The sequence below is a fragment of the Vulpes vulpes genome, chromosome 9 (genome assembly GCF_048418805.1).
Source record: "Vulpes vulpes isolate BD-2025 chromosome 9, VulVul3, whole genome shotgun sequence".
In the NCBI taxonomy this organism is placed as follows: Eukaryota; Metazoa; Chordata; class Mammalia; order Carnivora; family Canidae; genus Vulpes; species Vulpes vulpes.
In genome coordinates this window covers 12025092-12044940 of record NC_132788.1, presented here as the reverse complement: position 1 = coordinate 12044940, position 19849 = coordinate 12025092, and the positions used below count along the sequence as shown (strand labels likewise).

Sequence of the window (19849 nt, the reverse complement as noted above, 5' to 3'; positions counted from 1 at the left end):
ATGTGACCCAACACACCATGGTGGCCATACTTGTGGCCAATCCCATCTCTTCCAGGGCCCCCCAGAGGTTATCACATATTCCTCACCCTCTTTCCCTAGCTGTCATCTGTTCCGAATCTTGAATTTACATGTAAGACAATCTCTTCCAGCAGACACATATCAATTTCAACTCTCACTTCCTTCTCTTTCATATACTGCCCTATTACAGCAGGAAAAAAATCTGACTTTGCTCCATTTATGAGTCACAAGGTAAACTTGATCATGATAAGCTGTGAAGAGTACAAATGACGCACTTACATCCAGGCAAAAGGACTGTGATGAGCTTTAAGGTAAATGTGTGTGTACAAATCAATGCTGTCAAGCTCTCCAGTTCATGAAGTGGGCCAGAAGCCCTTGCCATGTCTCCCTGGGAGCATCTCATTTGCCCCCTGGGTAAGCTGATCTATCCCGACAGCCTTTCCCTCAACCAGTCCTCAAGAAAAGAAGCTCTAGGAGAGCCTGAATTATTGTCTGTTTTCTTTATATTTGTAACTCCAGAATTTAGGAATATGCCTGGCACTCAGCAACAACTCACTAAAATCCTTGTTGCATTAATTAACCAGAACATTCCCTCACGTCTGGTCTTTAAACATTTGCATCTTTGGCAATTCCCCACCACTATCTTTATGACCAGTTACGATTTCTTCAAATGTCCAGGTTCAATAATTACAACAGCTTCATTATGGAATGAATGGAAAAATCTACGACAAGCACCCACCAAGTGTGAGGCAGTGGTAGTGTCATCAAGAAAAACTCTCTGTCCTCCTGACTAGAATAGGATTCTGGTCTACAGATAAATGAACTGCTGGCATACTTCCCATACTGTGGTTTAAAAACATATGGTCCCACATTCATTCATTCAGTATCTACAACAAACAGTATCAACCAAATGCCAAACTCACTGCACCAGGCATTCAAACTTAGTCAACCACGCTGGCAGAAAGAGAAATAGCCTAGCTCCAGAATAGACAGACACATACCTGCTAGAAAACACTCCCAGGTTTTAGAAAGTAGCATAAACATCAAATCACTCTAAAGGGCCAGGAAAACCAAAATCCTCTTTAAAATACAATAGGACACATTTATATCACAGATCTTGGGCAGTTGCGGGATTTAAGAACAAAGGGTGACAAATGTTTTGCTCTGTGTACATTGCTTGGATCCCAAGTTTTAGCTTAGTACTTGAAATATCAAGCAATGTTTAGGAAGAATTGCTCTAATAGGTGATAAACTAGTTTAGAAGATGCATTCGATCACTGTGGGCATCCAAACAGCCCAGCCTCCATGAGGTATGGGAACAGAACACAGGCAAACAGTCTCCTATCTTGGCAATTAGGTTCAACTTCCCAGATCAAGGTGAACGTCGTAGCTAACAAATGCCACAGTGGCAAATGGCACTCACATAAATTTAATTCCTTTTCCCAGATCTTACCAGTACTTTAGTAGAGGGGCTAACTAGCAGCCATATACTCAAGAGGAAGAAAAGGCACAAGCATAGGGAACAAACTAGAAAGGGACTCTCCAAATCACACACTGAGTAACTGGTCTCTTTTTGAAAACAGAGGTGACTATGATACTATAATTATTTTTCAAATCATTTTCTCATCGCTTTTGGTATCTTTAAACCTCAGTGAAAACGTGAAGCTCGGACCTACATGAACAAACTGCAATTCACATCAGAACTCTATTAGGAGAAGGAAAGTTGGTAAAGGACTGTTGGATGCAGGGAAACAAATCTCCTCAAAACAAAGCAAAGTTTCTGTCCATCTTTATAAGAATGGTTTAGGGGAAACAGAGGAAGTACCCCAGGATTTCAGACATACGAAGGATGCTCTTGTAACTAATTTCACCGGAGCTTGCATATCCAGTCCTATCGGATGACAAGAACTCCTGTCATTCTGTTTGATTATGTATAATATCATGTGAAATCTGAATTTGATTTGTATTCTTTTTAAAGACTTTATTTGAGAGAAAGAGAGAGAGAGCACACAAGCAGGGGGAGGGGCAAAGGGAGAGGGAGAAGCAGACTCCCCGCTGAGCAGGGAGCCTGGGGGCTCTGATCCCAGGACCCTGAGTTCATGACCTGAGCCAAAGGCAGATGCTTATCTGACTGAGCCACCCAAGCACCCCTTAAATTTGATTTTTAAAATACCCAACGACTGAAATGGTTTGAGGTACCCAAGATATATCCACAGCATTGTTTCTGCGTGGGGCTTTTTCCAAAGCTATTATCCAACAACTGTCCTCTGAACTGCTGATAAACAAGTTCTTAATTTGGCAAGAGCTCTGTGGGTCCTCTCCTCCTCAGACACTGGCACTGCTCTCAACATGCTCACAAGTTTCAGTAGGAAAGAGTGCCGGGAAAGGAGTAATTAGAACAATGAGGGGGGTTTCCAACACCACAGGAAGGGGTAAACTTTTGGAAAGCAAGGAGGAGACAGGATGGTAGGTGCACTTGAACCCAGCCAACAACACACTCTAGATGTTTTCTGTGATCATCCGCATGTATTGGTTTTATACTGCAAATGCAATCTGACTTCCCACGGAGATGCATTCTCATTCTACAGAGCTAAGAACTCTTCCTAAATACCTCGGCCACTATTTTTTAAAATAATATTCCCCAAGTTCCCCTCCCCGCAAAAAAAGAAAGACCAAAGTTTCCTTATCTAGTGAATAAACTATAAATCGCCTCAACTGGGGTAACAAGGGAGGGGTGGAATGGGGGCTCTATTCTTACAGAAGAGACACATTAATTTAAAATCCACCTAAAAGTCGTCACTGAATTAGATCGAATTGGGTGGCATGGGTTTTTGTTGTGGACTCAATAATGCAAAGACGCTTTCCAAGAGCCGGTCTAATACAGCGTGGTGGGAAAGAGGCTTTGAAGACACAATAACATTCTTCCAGCTTTCAAGCTAGAGGCTAAAAGCACGAGCCATTCCCTTTTTCTGACTTGAGACACATTCCTCACCCAGTTCAAAGGCCTGAGAATCTACAAGCCTGTACACTGTCTGAAGGTTGTCCCTTGTAGAAACTTGTGAAGGACCAAAGGCTCAAGCTGCAAAATATTTTTAAAGAGCTAGTTTTAGGAATGTAACCTTTTTTTACTGGAATGTAGTTTCCACTCCCTAACTCTCCTCACCTCCAAACGTGTGCGTGTGCAAGCACACACACACACACACACACACACACACACACATACCACACACAGGACAAGCTTAGGCAAAAAAGGAAAGCTTTCATTATAATCCCAATGACTTCCAGGGTATCCTACCAATGGAAGTAAAATATTTTCAGAAGTAAAGTCATTACCCATTCTTTAGAAAAACATGTAATATTTATATACCTTAATCTAACCAGAGGGAATGGGATCAGTTTTGAAAGGAAGGTATTGTTAACTGTGGTTCAAAGAGTGCACTGGAATTGGGAAGGAGCAGAAAGGGCAAGCCAAGGAGGAGCTGGGGGGGTGGGTGGGAGCTGCCAAGATCAGGATATAAATACGCCACTCAACCGACCCCTCAACACACCTCAGGGACTCCCTCTCCTACTCCCAATATGACGTAGGTTACCCAGTGTCCCAATTTTGTTTTGTTCTATAACCTCAGGAACATTAAGGCATTAGAGATTCTGGTGTAAGAAAAATGTAAATACTGCCTGGTAAGAGATCTGGGACAAGGTTCAAGAAAGCACTGCTGTGGCGTTGAGTGGGGTACTGCCAACCAGCTGCATTTGCTGCCCAAGAACCAGCAGCTCTGCGTTTCCAGAGCCTGTGTCTTATCTGTGCTCAGGTGGGAACACCTCTTTCCAACCTTTGAAGCCTTTGACTCCATTTCACCCGTGGCTCCCCAGCGCTCCCCACTAACAGCCTCATTCTCTGAGCAAGCTCTGCTCTGCTCCAGCTTGCTGGGTATGGAGGAAAGGGCACTCTTGGTGAAGGGATGGAGGGAGGGGGGTGCCAAGATGCCTGATGTCCTGTGGCCCTGGGTTCCTTTCTAGCACCACATTTCATCTCCAGGCCTGTGTGAGCTGCCTGAGGACTTGTTGGCAGTGTAGTCCTTTTGGCCTAGGGCAGATAGCATAGATATTTTCACCAACCACGAATGGCCTGAAAAATATAGATGATAGTCTCTGGTAAGAAATCTTAGGAGTCATTTTTCCTGTTTTTCTTAAAGATGAACTTCCAGCTTTCACTCATTCTAAGAGAGGCATACCTCCAGAGGGAATCAAACTCCTAAAGAAAGATCTGAATCTATACCTGGCCCAATGAACATGTGATATAAAAATATTTCCTATCCCTTCACAAACCTAAATGATAGAGCCACACTACTTGCTATTTCCTCCAATCATTTCCTGTCCCCACATTTAAAGCAGTTCCCCATTATTCCACTTATAACACCCTGCCTTTCTTCCTCCCCATATCACATTTTGCAGGAATGCAATTCATTGTTTACTTCTTTGTTCTCTGCCTGGCACTGGAAAGACAGGGGCACACCTATTTCGGTCCCCAGGGCCTGGCTTAGAGTTTGAACTCAACAGAAGTTTATTGAGACAATATAAGCTTTCATGGTTTTCAAGGAAAAAGGAAAAGGAAAAAAGTGATACCACCAATACAAAAGGAAATCATTGATATTGCACCCAAAGCTAGGAATATTCACTACAAACACTTAAGAAGAACTTTATTCTAAATGGCCAACATGCAACTGATAAATGGTCAGTGGTGGTATAAACAGCTGCGTTTACAAATACGCTTATACAATGTATAAATCCGAAACAACGGCTTCTCCCATCAATCAAATAGTAGTTTCTATTTTTCTGTCCCTTGAAACTGGGCATGTCTTTGTGACTTGCTCTGGACAACGGGATCGTAGCAAATGTGATGTAAGCAGAGGCTTGAAAAGTACTTGTGCATGCCTATCCCCCCCCCCCCCCCCACCCCGCCACCTCACTGCTGCTGGTTGCTCACCCAAATACTATGTGAAGTATAGGGAACAAACTAGAAAGGGACTCTCCAAATCACACACGGAGTAACTGGCCTCTTTTTTACTAACCCAGCCTGGTCTGGCTCAATCAGCAGCAAGCACCAACTGACAGCTAGCATCATCCACCAAAAGAGTGAGGGAAACCTTTCTAAAGCAACCGGTCCTCAGCCAACCATCCACTTGTCCGCACGAGTTTATCCAGGTGAGACAGGAACTGCCCCACTGAACGCAGCCTAAATCACCAAACCTCAGAAATGTGATCTAACAAACGACTGATGTTTTAAGGCCCTCGGTTTGGGGGTGGTTTGTTATAGATCAGAGCTAGATGCTGCATCCACCTAAGAAACTAGCTTGATGCATATATTTTAAATTCTTTAACAGCTTTCCTAAAAGTTTCTGCATGTTGTGGAGTTTTGTTCCTCACTCCAGATGATCTGAAAGAAAATGGATGTTACTCTTTTAGCATATTCTTATTGACAAGGCACCAAAAATGATTTTAAAAAATATTGATAATTGTGATTTAAATGTCATCTGCTATCATATTCTTGAAGGTCTCTATTTTGTAACGATAACCACCCCATCCTATTCACACTGTGCTTGGACCACCATCAGCAGGAACATCAGGGCATCAGTTACAAATGTTTTTAAGCATTAGATTCAAAGTAGAGATTATCTCAGTCATGCCTACTATAATATACATTTCCTTAGGAGATGGAACAGATTCTCTAAATTCCACTTATTTCCCCCAAAGTTATTAATACTCTGAGTGAGAGGAAATCACTAAACAACTTATGATATTATTTACATGCAATTATTATGACTAAAGTAACCTGCTCCCAGAATTTGAAATGGTTTTGCCAATCTTTCTGCTTATTCCAATAGAAAGTTTTAATTCTTCTGAACACTCAAAAATATAAGACCTTGGTGACTAGAACGTCTTCAAAAGGCTCCCTAACCTTTATAGTTAATCCTGCCACACTATATTAAGAACTAGTTATTCACGTGGAGGGGCAGGGAAGTGCTGGCATGCAACCACAGAAGGAACAGGGGAGAAAACGGAGTAATAAAGACTCACACTTAGATGCCTTTCCCTTCATAATCAATTTGCACGAATGCTTCAAAATTAGAAAAGCAGATCATTTCCTAACTAATGCTTTCCCCCCATCACTGGGTTATACTAAATGATGGTCTTTTTATAACCGAAAGAGTCACAAGAAGGCATGGAAAGTAAAGAGTACTCTTCTCTTTCCTTTTAGCAAAAAAAGCAGTGAGTCTACTGTAAGAGGTACATTGTGTGCTATGTTCCTTCAGCGCAAAACGTGGGGATCTGAGCTTCTTCCACGGAAGACTTTAAGCAGTTGGGCATTTAACCAACTCTCTATTACTAAGCTTCAAAATTTATGAGCAGTTCATCTCTGGAAACATAAATAAAATCCAGCATGGATGGTGGCCTATGAGAAGAGAAGCTGGGGAACAAGAGTGGGAGAAAATCTTATTTTTCACTTAATACTTTTAAAATAAAAGCTTATTTTGGGGATGCCTGGGTAGCTCAGTGGTTGAGCATCTGCCTTCAGCTCTGTCCTGATCCCTGGGGTGGAGTCCCCCTTTGGGCTCCCCACAAGGGAGCCTGCTTCTCCCTCTGTCTATGTCTCTGTGTCATTCATGAATACATAAAATCTTTAAAAATAAATAAGTAAATAAATTTTTAAAATCTTATTTTTCACTTTATACCTTTAAAAAAAAAATAGACTACTTGAAACTTCTGGCATGTGCATGAATTGCCCACACCAAAAAATTAAAGAAAAAAAATAGTGTGAATAGACCCAGCAAGCTATCATAAAATTAGGCAGTCTTTAAAAAACTGCCTTTTTAGGTGGCTGTAAGAAACTGCTTTAAGCTTAAAAACAAATATGACTGCACATCATCAAAGCAGAGAGAGTGCAAGTGAGCACACTTAAGAAATAGCAATGACAAAATCTCAAAGGAGGTTATACTTCCAGCCAGAAGCAAGCACAGGAACCAGAGGTCAGGGGGTTAAAGCCTTTCACTGCTAAAAATAAAAAACCACCCACCCAAAGGGGAAAAAAGTTCCCGAATGATAGAGCTTCTAGGATAGAAAGACTATAATTTCCTTTGCAGCCCCCCCCCTTTACCCCACACTTCCTACTCATGAACTCCTGTTCATTTAACACCTGGACCCCTCTCCCAGCGGCTTTGCTTGGACAAAAGGGCCAAAGATATCTTTTTCTTGCTTCTTGCTAACAATATGCTTGCCAGCTGAGCATCCAAAAAAGGGCTCCTCTTCCAAAGAGTTTCAACAGCCTTATAAACTATTTAAGTAAGCTGGTGTTATTGCCAGCCAGGAAGCCGGGGTTAGAATGATTAAGCAAAGCATACTACTTTGAGGTAGATGGGCACTTTCACCCAGTAAGTACATGAAAACTGCTGACTTTTATGGATTGCGTACCCTGATTCTGGATTTTTTCCCCCAGATAAGTGGTGCCATAAGAAATTTGGTAATTACTTGGATGAACTCCCTTCATTAAGTTTTTCCCCCCTCCATTTCTGTGTATCCACTCCCATTCTCTTACAACAAAATCTATGTTATCGGAACATGATAGGTGTTCAATGTTTACCGAAGAGGGAAAGAGACCAATAAGAAGCTGAGGTCTGAGGCCTAGTTGGCCAAGGGCAGACCACTTATGTTGAGGGTGGGAGGCAGGTGGCCTCTGATCTTGTACCAGAGAAACTAACGTTCTGATTATTCCCACAATCTCTAAAATCCAAGGGTAAGTATGATTATTTCTGGTATTCTAGGGAGCCCTTCAAATAATTTTAAAATAAACAGAACATGATCATTAGAGGATAACAGATGAATAACAGTTGAAGGCAGAGTGATTACTGAATATTTCGGAGACCTTAAACTGCTTTATTTTTATAAATGTCTTTTCTTTAATTTTTACCTGTTTCACATGGATTGTAACCTTCCTAAAAGTAAGAATTATGACTTTCTGTGCAAAATAGAATTTGTTTGCCACGTTATATATGTTTAAAGAAAAAAAAGGGAGAATGGTTCTTTAATCATTTCAACAAACATAACACAACTATCAATTTCTCAAGATTAAGTGATACTGTTCAGCAACATGACCTAAATATGTCAGGGCAGATCAGAGAACTTGCATCAAAGTATTTTTTGGTCAACAGAAAACAAGGGGGAAAAAGTTTATGAACTTGGGTTTACTGGCATCTTCCTTAGCCCAACCAATTAGTATCCAATGCATGTGGGTTTGGTTCAAACAGGACTGGGGTAGATGGCAGAAAGTGACACGGTGTGGGGAGCAAAGGAACAAACACGGAAGAGCAAAGGGAAAACACTGACTACTTACTTAGTAAAACATTCCTCAACAAAACATTCAGGGTGGGGGTTATAAAACCACAAAATTTCCACTCTGCTTGAAGTAAATAGGATGATCCAATTAAAATTATAGCCTGACCTACACGTTCAATTCTACTGCCATCATGAATGAAAATGCAGAAAGGGGCTTGAAAAAGAAAAGCAGCCTTTTCAATATAAACACATCATTTTTAAAAGCTCTATTATTCAAAGCTGAGTGGCTCATTGAGGAAGCACAAATAACATTTATCTAACCAATTTTATTTTACCAAATAGATTATAGCAGAGCCTGTAGCAAGAATATTATATAGAGGGAAAATGTTCCTTTCCCCATAGATGACAGTACCTTATACTCATCTAATCCATCTTCTCCTTTTTTTCTGGGAGTCAGGAATGGGGGAGAGGTTACCATTTCCACGATGTAAGACAAGAACAGAAGTAGACATTTCCTGACCATCATTTAAAACCAGTTTTACAAGAATTTCTTTGCAACTATTTCGTATTAGTCAGAAATTTGCATACTATTATACCACGTAAATATTAGAACATAATTCTGGTAAACTAAAACTCAAAAGTGCTTACAACTTCTAAATGTGTTTTAATAATATTTTTTTTATTAATAACATTTTTAAAAGCGCTTTTTAGAGTTTGCTGCACAGCTATGGACTCACAAGGCAAGGAATAATAAATCAAGTATATAATTGTAAATGTGGTAAAGAAAGTAACAGCATCTTTAGTGTAAAACTGACTCCAAACTGAACTCACGAGACACTATTTTCCTTGAATACAATTTCCAGTAACTCTGTACCATGAAGAAATCATTGAGAAAATAGCTTTTAAAAAAAAAACAAAACCTTACAATCGTGTCCTAGTATCTTAAAATCACCAACCCACCAGAATAAAAGGAACCATTTATATACTATACAGCTAAGAGATATATATGGTTGTAGCAGGATTGGAAAAGAGTTAAGTGAATGAAGTTCTGAATGAAAGAGTCAATAGACTATTCTAATGATTTATGCAATCCACACAGAGGTACCCAAAGGGTCAGGACTTCTGAATACACTGGCAACTTGACAGCCAAGATAATACTAGGTCAGCAAAGCAGCGTACAGCTCAACTAACGAATCAAAAATCCTAAAACACATAAAGGCCAGACAACAGTCATGCTGCCGGCAAGAGAAATAATGAGCTCTTCCCCACACCCGACAGAGAAAACTGAAACCAACAAAAAATTGTGGAAGACTTCCTATAGTCCTCAGTTGGCCTCTCAGATTTCCATTCTATTCATTCATGTGGATGTACCTCACTGAAGGAAGGATTCTGAGGGTATGAACAAGAAACATTATCCATAAAAAGACCACCTGGCCAAGGGCTGATTTCCAATAGAACAAACAGAATAATGTCACAGACGTGGAGTGGTTAAAGTTTGATCTGTATGGCAGGGTGGGATGCTTCCAAGAGTTGACCTTAGGAGGCAAGGCACTAGCAGTTGACTTGCATTCCACACACATTTGATGTTTTAAAAAGGAAGGAGGGGGAGGAGCCCAGTTCAGTCTAGAGAAGGTTCCAAAAATTTAGACTTATACAGTCTGGAGGGTTGGTCTTAAGGTCTGTTAAAATCTGCTCCCCTCCAAACCACCAAGGTTAAAATAAGTCCTGAATCAAAAGAGTGATCCAAAAGTTAGAATAGGACAAAAAAGAACATTCTAAAGCACTTCATTATGAGCCCATCAACAGCTTCTTCAGAAAGAATCCTCATTACAACTGACCCATTAAAGAATATCAGTCATTCTCTCCAAAATATTCCTATGTTTAGTGCTGCAAAGGAGGTCAGAATAATTTAGAACAAAGCTCTCAAGTTACTGATGAGGAAATAGGTCCAGAGAAATTAAGGGACTTGCCCAAGGTCACTTAGCTAGTGAAGGGCACAAGCTGTGTTACAACTCAAGATCTCTGGCTCCCAGGAACTGCTGTTTCCATTGCATCATTTCAGATAGCATAAAGCCATTTTCCAGGAGTTTTGATAAACCAAAAAAAAAAAAAAAGGGGGGGGGGACAAAACAAAAAACCAAACTGCAGGAAGCAGGGAAGCCATGAATTTTTAAATTCCAAGTCCCTTACTGTGGTAGGCAATATTATAGATAGTATTTATTTGGGGATCAATCAGAGAAAAGACAGTATGTGGAATTATTATCGGTTTAGTTTTGAACATAAAACAATGGCAGGGATTAAGATTATTAGATGCTCCAAGTTTTCACTAACAACAGAGAAATTCTCTGCCTCAGCTCAGAAGCAGCATGAAGGCACAGCATTCACACCAGGGCAGTCCTTCTTCCTTACATTTATCCCTCAGGAAAAAATGCTGCCTTTGGGGCTTATGATTCAGTGATGCATGAGGGATACTGGCTGGTGAGAAAGACTTCTTAGAGAGGGGAGGGGGAACACTTCCATGAATTCCTCTCTTATTTTCCTTTATTTTAGGACGGAAAATGGGAACAAACTTTCCATCCCACATAATGTCGGTGATGTGAGGGCCACAACACAAATCTAGCAAGCTTTCAGAAAGGTAGCCCAGCCTGCCCTGATGAGCTTTCACTTGGGCTGTCACTGGTCAAAAACACAAATCCGATTCTGAGAGCTTAAGCAGCGTTTCCTCCACCCTGAATACCAAACCCTACCCAGGCCCTTGCGATGAATCTCTAGATTCTCACGATTTGCAAGCTATATCCGGCGTTTTCATCTCACTGTGAGCTCCCCAGGGCCTAGAAGGGTCAGTTTTTGTTGATCTTATCTGGCTCCACGCTTTGCAAACTGCAGCCGCTCGATATATAGTGTTGACCCTAAAACAATTTCCAGCCAAATGAGTTTTTCGTGAATGATCCCCAAACAGTGCCAGCCACAGCGCTTGTGTTTCCTTCTCCGGGTTTTTTTTTTCTTTTCTTTTCTTTTTTTCTTTTTTTCCTCCTCCTCCTTCCCATTAGTAAATGTTAGGATCTTGAGCCAGCCCCATCAATCCTACAACCACGTGCTCGTGGGTTTGCAGACAGGAAGATGAAGGAACGCGGCGTCGTAGTAAACCGTAGTAAAGAGAGGAGGGAAACAAAATGGGGCACGTCACATGGTCGTGGCCTGGATTTTTCTCAATTAAAAATAAGAGGAAGTGTGTGTTTCCGGCCTCTGACAGTGGGCTGGTTGGACTTTCTCATTCTTGGGATTCTGGGCTGCGATGCACGAAGGAGGCCGAGCGCAGAACATCCTCTGGGAGGGGGGCGGGAGGGGGCGCGCATCTGGCTCAGTTCCACGGGCTCTCGAGGGACCAGGTGGAGGGGGGAGTTGGGGGGGCTGCTGCCCCCGACGCCCAGCCCGGGGAAGGGGGGACCCCGGGGACCCCGGGACCCCGCCCCGGCTCCAGGCCCCCGCCCCCCCCGCGCCCGCCGCAGAGAGGCAGATGCTCGCGCTGATTGGCTCTGGCGGGAGCCAATCAGGGCCCTCCGCCCCGCCCACCCGGAGCCAGGCCCGCAGCGAGGGGCCCGGGCTCAGCAGGCTCCGCGGACCACGCGGCGGGGCGGGGCGGGGCGGGGCGGGGCGGGGGGGCCCGGAGCCCGGCGCCCCCCGGGCGAGCGGAGGTGGGCGGGGTGGGAGGCTCGGGAGGGCGGCCTCAGCCCCGCCGCAGAGTCCCCAGCCCCCGGCTGCAGGGGCTTGCAGGAGGGAGGGGAGCCAAGTGCCAAATAAATAGGGAGGAATGCAGGAAGCGGAGGTGACCCGGGAAACGGGGAAGTGCCAGCGCTGAGACCGTACGCGCCAGACAAAAAAGGCCACACAGGGAGGGGAAGGGAAGGAGGGAGGAGGAGGAGGAGGGAGACACGGGAGGTAGTCCTGGAGGTACGGAATCCTTGAAATCACAACAGGGAAACGCAGTGAAAGGAAGAGAAATGCCCACCCACTCCCCTTTGGGGGAGGGGAGGGGGGAGCCTAACAAAATGACCCCCCCTCCAAAAAAAAGGGGGGGGGACTTAAAAGGGGCGCCCTGGGTCTGCGCCTTTGCCAAAGCTCTATGTGCCCGAGCTGCAGTTTGAAAACTGAAAAACAAATTTAAGGTAAAAGCTGGTTAAAGATAACCGGGCTGCTGTGTCCTTTTCTGCCCTCTTTCTTGGGCTCTCGGGCCACTCTGCAGAGAGTAGGCCACAAGGACGGTGAAATTCCGAAATGGAGAAAAAGAGGGAAGAAAAAAAAAAAAAAAGACAACGCCAGAAACATGAACTAGGAGGTGTGAAACAAAGGGAAGGGGAGAGGGGATGCTGGAACAAACAAGACCTCGCAGTGAGAACTAAGTTAGAAGAGGTTGAGAGAAATTGCTGCCTGGACCTGAGGTCAACCAGAAGGACAACCACCAGTCCTGAGCACCTGAGCTGCCCCATAAATGTCCTCTTTGAACTGACGGCGAAAAAATACCAGACAAGCCTCAATGTTTCAAATGAGGGGCTGGGAGAGAGCGCACACCCCCTACAGCACCTCATTTCCTTTCCTGTTCCAAGTTTTACCTGAGCAATGGGCAAGAGGCAAAGATAGGACCTGGGTGAAGACGTCAGGGAAGGGAGGTTTTCACAGCCAAAATACTCATTCCTGGGAAAAGTCATTTGCCAAGGCCGGTCGGATTTTTTGTTTCGGATGATAATCGAGGATCAGATCACATCTTTAAATTCAACAGGGCAAAGGCAAGCGAGCAGAATTCAGGATGTACGTGTGCCAAGTAGCATTTGGTGCCTCACTTAAAACACACCCGCACGCACCTCTCATCTCTCCATTTACATCTTACAAAACACACACTGTAGAATTTTTCTGGCAGGGTGCTGTCAAAGCATGGTGTATTGCTTCTCCAAGATTATTAGAGAGATGATTATTCCAGAGTACTACACTCTCCCTAAGAAAGCCAAGAATAGAAGATCATTTTGCTTTGGTTTGTTTGTTTTTAATGTATCCTCCCCATAAAGAGGATCTTCTTTTAAAGCCCCTTTATAAGGCAAAAACTATTTGGCCATCGATTTCTTTTAGAGCAAATATTATTTCTTCTACTCTATATAGAAAGAAACCTGTTCAAACTAAGAAAACAGGTGAGGACAACTTATTGTTTCCTAGCCTCTTCTTTCATCTCCTCTAAAACAAAGATTCTGGTTCTCCTGGGCTTTTTCCTTCAAGTCCTTATTACTTTATAAATGCAATAAATGCTTTGCAACGTAAATGGTTAAAGTAGTGGAGGGATTCACACTCCCCAAAACACTTCTTTTATCATTTAAAAATAACCAAAGTTTTTAACTGTCGATGTTGATAAATACAATGAAATCTCTCTCCTGGTGAATCAGAAAAATAAACGTTGAGTGCTAAACTAAATAATGCTTTGTGTAAGATACCATACCACCTAAAATCGTAGTCTGAATGTTTGTGTACCTGTATCTTGTTCTAGAAAACAGCAAATGATATGGGTCAGATATTAGAAACCTGGAATCCAGGAGACTGAGATCACATAAGAAGCAAATACCTACCCATAGGAACCCAATGCACAATTTCTTATGCATGGACACGTATTATGAAGAATAATGCTTTTAAAAGCTCATTCTATGAAGCGTATATCAAAAAGACTATCACAAGTTCATCAGTTTGTCAGAATAAAGTGTTTTCAAATGCTGGAAACTTCTGCATTGCCAACTCATCACATTATTTGAAAACTATCCTCCTCTCTTCTTCCCACAATTATGACCACCAGAAAATAGGCTCAACAGAATGAAGGACAGGCAAATTTCCTATTACAAATGTTTTTCATTTTCAATAGAGCCTCAGCCACAGAAGTAAAGCCAACTTTCAACATTTACTGAGGTGTCTCCTCCTGCACTTAAAGGCAAACAATGAATTCTCTAAAGATGGAAGAGTACTCCTAAGCCTTTCCATTAAATGCAAAACCAAACCAAACCCCTGCATTTCCCTACCTTAACACTCCCTTTTCCACGTAAAAAAAATGTTAAGTAATTTTACAGAAGACATACAGTAGCCCCCAAATGATCTGTGTGATGTCTGCCTGCAGGCCTTTGCAAGAACAGACAACTGTAAGGCAGACACGCTGGGATGAATTTCCATAACTCTTAACTAATAATGGGTCCCAGACACATGCAGACTTTACTGCATGCCCTGTGCAAAAAAAGCAGCCACCATGCCTGTGAGGTGGTGGGTCGGTATGTGAATAATATTTCACAAATCCTCGTTCAGGAACAAAAACAGAATGTCACCCATAGTTCCTTTCAACAGAGTCATAAACAGACAGGTATTTCTCCCTAAACATGTAAGCCTAAACAAGCTCTTACTCCTGAATCTTTTTAGGGCAGCAGGAATAAAAAATTGATGTTTCCACTGCTATTTATGTTGCCCTGGTATTGTGAAATCACAGAATTAAAGTACACAGAGCAACTTGATAAGATCACCCTTTAAGAGCTCCAAGAAACTATCTGAAAGGAAGGCTTTGGTTTAGCCCCTGCGCTAACAAATATTTTTGTAGACCTGTTCTTTCTAGGGACTGACCTAAATATATAGTCCAAAGAAAACTTCAGTAAAGACAACGAGATTCTTCTATATGAACCTGACAAGCCTCGGAGCCGGTATGGGATAGAGATTCTGAAAACACTCCCAACAGGGACTTCACTTGGGAACCTCCAATGGAAGGCCTCGTGGGCCGCTGCTCCCACAGGTTTACAGGACTGTCAGCCAAGTGTCACGGTGGGGTGAGCACCCTGGGCGCCCTCCCCTCCCCCACCCCGTGAAAGCACCCCCTAAGGGCCCAGGCAAAGAGGAAGAGGATTCAGGCACAAGGTGAAAAGCAGTTTTGTCTTCTGACTTTGTCACCATGACACGCACCTGCTGTGATGTCCAGTTGAGCTACTGGAGGTCCTCTGGCTGCTTCTGGAAACTGATGCTGGCATAGGCGCTTAGATCCTCGCTGGAGCGGCTGGTTGAGCTGCTCTCACTGCTGCCCAGAGGCTGATGAGGGGCCGGGGGCGGGGGCGGCTGCGGTTGAGGGGGGCGCTCCTGAGAGCGCTGTTTGAAGTCCTTGACCAAATCCAGGTCTATGTAGTTAAGCCCATTCTCCAAACCCCCGGCGGCCCCAGCGTGCGGGGCCGGCTCCTTGGGGGCTCCCCCGAGCTCCCCAGGCCTCAGCCACACGTTCTCAAAGGAAGCCGAACTGTGGCGTTTCATATCCTCCGCGCTGCTGCCGCCACCGCTGCCCCCCAGGGCCGCCCCCCCGCCGAAGGGCACTGCGTTGCCCGCCCGGGTGGCACTGGGCGTGGAGGAGAAGGTCTCAGAGCTATGCCGCCTCCGGCACCCCTGCGGGTCGGCGCGGATCACTTTGGCACTCTGGTTGCGGTTGGGACTGAGGTTCACCCGGGTGAAGGCGCTCATGCCCCCCGGTCCCTGCGGGCCCCCCAGCAGGGAGGAGCGGGCCACCAGCTCCCCCGCTTTTGGAGGCGCCGTGGGGGAAGCCGAGGCCGCCGAGGACGAGGAGGGGGCGGCCGCTGTGGCCCCCGGCAGGCTGGCCTCCTCCACGACAATGCCTGTCCGCATGTCAGCGTAGCTGATGGGGGCCACTGGCGAGGTGTCCACGTAGCCCTGGCCGGGGCAGCCCACCTGCATGGTCATGTAGTCGCCGCGGCCGCTGGGCACTGCCCGGGTGGGCCTGCACACGCTAGCGGCCCCGGGGGGCGCGGGGCCCACCCTGCCTGGCTGGACCCCAGCACCCTCCTGCCAGGCTGCCCTCCGGCCAGGCCCCAGGTCCATGTTCATGTACTCCTCGGTGCCAGTCTCTTCCTCCCGGGGAGCTGGCTGGAGCTGCGGTGGGCACCTGACAGAAGGCGAGCTGCGGGCGGCCACGGGCCCCGATAAGTAGCCCGGCTGATCGCTCCCGAACTCAATATTCACATATTCCCCGGGGCTCTTGGGCTCCGGAGGGTGCAGCAGGGGCGGCGGGTGCTGCTGTTCTCGAACCCGAGGTAAGGTGCTGGCCTTGGGGTCCCCCAGGGACAGCCTCGTGGGCCGAGCCAGGCGGCTGTTGGTCTGCGCCGCCGTGTCCACCTTCCGAGGCAGGTGAGGCTGCAGGACCTGATGGTGGATATGCGGGAGGCCGGGATCCGGCCTGACCCCACAGTATCCCCCGCCCAGGCTGTCGCTGCTGGTGGAGGAAGAGGAATCTTCCGCCGTCGCGGCGTACAGGAGACGACCCGAGCTGGAGGAGAGGCGGAGGTGCTGGTGCCGGGCGCTCTCCTCCAGCTCCCCAGGGCGCTGGGTGTGCTTAAAGGACCTTGGCAATGAGTAGTAGGAGAGAACTGGCTTGTGCTGGGGGTCCTCTGGGCCGTAGTAGCCGTCGGAGGGGCTGCTGGTGTTGGAGTCCCCCACCGGCGACATGTTCATGTAGTCGCCGGCACAAGACAGGAGCTTGCCACTCCCGCTCTCCACGGGGAGTTTGGGGTGCGGCAGGGCGTGAGGGTGGTGGCCCCCTACCCCGTTTGTCCACAGCTTGCCATAGCTGCTCCCAGAAGGGGCGGCGCTGCCGCTGCTGCTGCTGCCGGGCCCACCTCCAATGTCAGGAGAGCAGCTGCCGCTTGGGGACATCATCATGTAGCCATTGGGGTCCACCCTCTGGGGATGGCGTCTAATAGGGTTGATGATCTGCTGCGGCGCGGACACGCTCTTGGGGCTCATGGGCATATAGTCCCCACTGCCCTTCCGGCCGCTGGGCACCGGTGCCACTCCCGGGGACATGGGCATGTAGCCATCATCCGTGTGGAGAGCGGCGGCGTCCGGCCGGTGGTGGCCCCCACGCCTGTCCAGGGGGTGCATTTCCAGCCCCTCCTCGGGGTAGGAGTGGGTGGGCACGAAGGCAGAGTGCCGGTAGCCAGGCAGTCGGCCTCCACTGCCACCTCCTGGCGGGTAGGCAGGCATCATCTCCGTGTACTCCTCAATGGAAGCCACGGAAGACTGGGACGGGGTCTTCTGGTGGGAAATGGTGGGGGACGTGCCCGCAGAGTGAGTCCGCTTTCGGAACCGGTTATCCAGCTCGGCCGCACCGGCCGCCTCATCCGCAGCCAGGGCCGGGCTGGTGCCCAAGCCAGCCCCCGGGGCGTAGCGGTGGCCATTGCCACCCCGAGGCAAAATGTAGTGACCGTTGGGGGCGGTGAGGGTGGAGGACCCTTTGCCTCCCATGCAGATGTAGTTGCTCAGCTCCTCCTCGCCGCGGGCCGGGGGGGTGTGGCCCAGGGAATCCGGGGTGACACTGCGGAAGGAACTTCGGAAATCGCAGGGGCTGGAGCCGTACTCGTCAGAGGAGATGAACCCACCGTCGCTGGGGGAACCCGACACCGAGGCGCTAGAGCGCCGGGGGAAGAGGCAGTCCGAGGTGGAGCCGTGGCCGCTGGTGCTGCTGGACGACAGGCTGACCGGGCTGGTGGCGGAAGGCGAGCAGCGAGAGGAGGGCATGGGGATGGAGCGGCTGTGGTTGAGCGGGGGGTGCAGCCGCGAGCTGCCGCGGTGCCGGTGCGCGTGGGTCCTGGTGGTGCTCGGGCTCACGGGGCTGCCGTCCACCGAGGCCGGGCGGGACATGGTGCCCTCGCCATCGCTGGACGCGCGCACGCGGAAGGAGCCCTGCTTGCCGCCCACCATGCTGGCCGGAGAGGTGGCGGTGATGCTCTCGGTGCGCGAGCGGCGCGTCAGCCCCACCTGGCTGGGAGGGGGGTTGTTGAGGTGGTGCCGGCGCAGGGGGACGCTGATGGGGTTGGAGCAGTTGGAGGAGGACTGGCTCTTACTCCGAGGGCGGAACTCGTCGCTCATGGCCCGCATGGCCTCCAGGATGGTCTCGTGCATGTTCTGGGCCACCACGGAGTCATCCACCTGCATCCAGAACTCGCCGGGCCCCGTCACTGCGGACCGGCCCACTTCGATGAAGAAGAAGTTCTCCGAGTGGCCGCAACGTCGGATGTTCATCAGCTGCAGCACCACGGCCGCCGCCTCGGAGTTCAGCTTCACGAAGCTGATGGTCTTGCTGGTCAGGCAGAGGCGGTAGATGCCAATCAGGTTCTTTGTCTGCCCCAGGCCCTTGGGCTTCAGGATCACCTGCCAGACCTCCTTGAACGCAGGTCCCGGGGGCACGTCCCCGTAGCTCAAGTCCTCGCCGGCCTCCCCGAGGCCCGAGCTGCCGCTGCAGCTGCCCCCGCCGCCTCCCGCCCCGGGGGCCGAGGCGCCGTCGTGGTGGCCCTTGGCCCGGTTGTGCAGCTGCAGGAGGGCCTGGTACCAGCTGTCCTGCTCCGCCTCGCTGTCCGCCGCGATGGCAAAGTGCTCGTCCCGGGTGTAAAGGGCCACCAGGTGCTTGTTCTTGGAGTCCGCCCGCTTGTTGATGTTGAAGCAGCTCTCGAGGGGGATCGAGCGTTTGGGGGCGCTCGACTTGTGCCGCCACTTCTTCTCGTTCTCGTAGTACTCGAGGCGCGCCGGGCCCCCCGCCTCGCTGGCCGCCCGCAGCACGAAGAAGCGCTTGTGCATGCTCTTGGGTTTGCGCAGGTAGCCCACCTTGCGCACGTCCGAGAAGCCGTCGGCCTCCGGGGGGCTCGCCATGCTGCCGCCGCCGAGCAGAGGGAGGCGCCGAGAAACAGCCGGGTGGGGGGCGGAGGCTCCGCGCCGCGGCCCCGCACATGCAAACAGGGCTGCAGGCGGCCGAGCCCCGGACTCCGACAGCCACGCCGCCCCCCTGCGCCGGGGAGGGGCGGCCGGAGGGGGACGCAGCTGCCGCGCCAAGGAGACGGCCTGGGCCGGACTTTACGGGCGCTTGGTGCCCTGGGGGGGAGGCAGCGCGTCCGGCGTGAGTGCGGCCCCGATCCTCCGAGAGCCCAGGCTCCTCGCAGCCGCCGCGGCCGGGCAGGGACGAAGATGCATCTCTCGCCGCCCGGGCTGGAGCCTGGCGCAGGCGGGCGCAGGCGGGCGGCGGCGGCCGGGGGTCCCCGCGTTGCCCCTCCAGGCGCGCGCGCGCCTTCCCTCCTGAGTTCCCCTCTGGAAGTAGCGATTCCCGAGGCAAATTAAATATCCTTGGGCAGGGGGAGGCGAGCTGCCAAGTCCCAACGTTGCACGGGGCTCTCCCTCCTCCTCCTCCTCCGCCGCCTCCTCCGCCTCCTCCCACCCCCCCAACCGCCCCGCCGCCACCAGCCGCCCAAATACCAGCTCAGTCGCAGAGACCGCGGCGCTGCGGCTGTTGCTGCTGCTGCTGCTGCTGGTGCTGGTGCTGCCGCCGCCGCCCGCGGACCGCTCCGCTGCAGCCCCCATTCGGGCCCATCTCGGCGGGCGGAGAAAGTGCCTTTTCCACGCAAAACGCCACTAGGCAGCCGAGGGAGCTGGGGACGCGCCGGAGGGGCAG

At 48.9% G+C, this 19849-nt stretch overlaps 1 protein-coding gene across 1 annotated transcript in view; it reads right to left on the bottom strand.

The window, feature by feature from the left end:
• The window catches only part of IRS1 (insulin receptor substrate 1), a 64157-nt gene extending 44716 nt beyond the window's left edge, over window positions 1-19441 (bottom strand). Inside the window, exon 1 of the mRNA XM_026006340.2 lies at window positions 15316-19441. Coding sequence (XP_025862125.1) covers window positions 15337-19056 — 3720 coding nt within the window. The 5' untranslated portion in view covers window positions 19057-19441 and the 3' untranslated portion in view covers window positions 15316-15336. The remainder of the gene's footprint in view (window positions 1-15315) is intronic.
• Window positions 19442-19849: the final 408 nt, after the last annotated feature.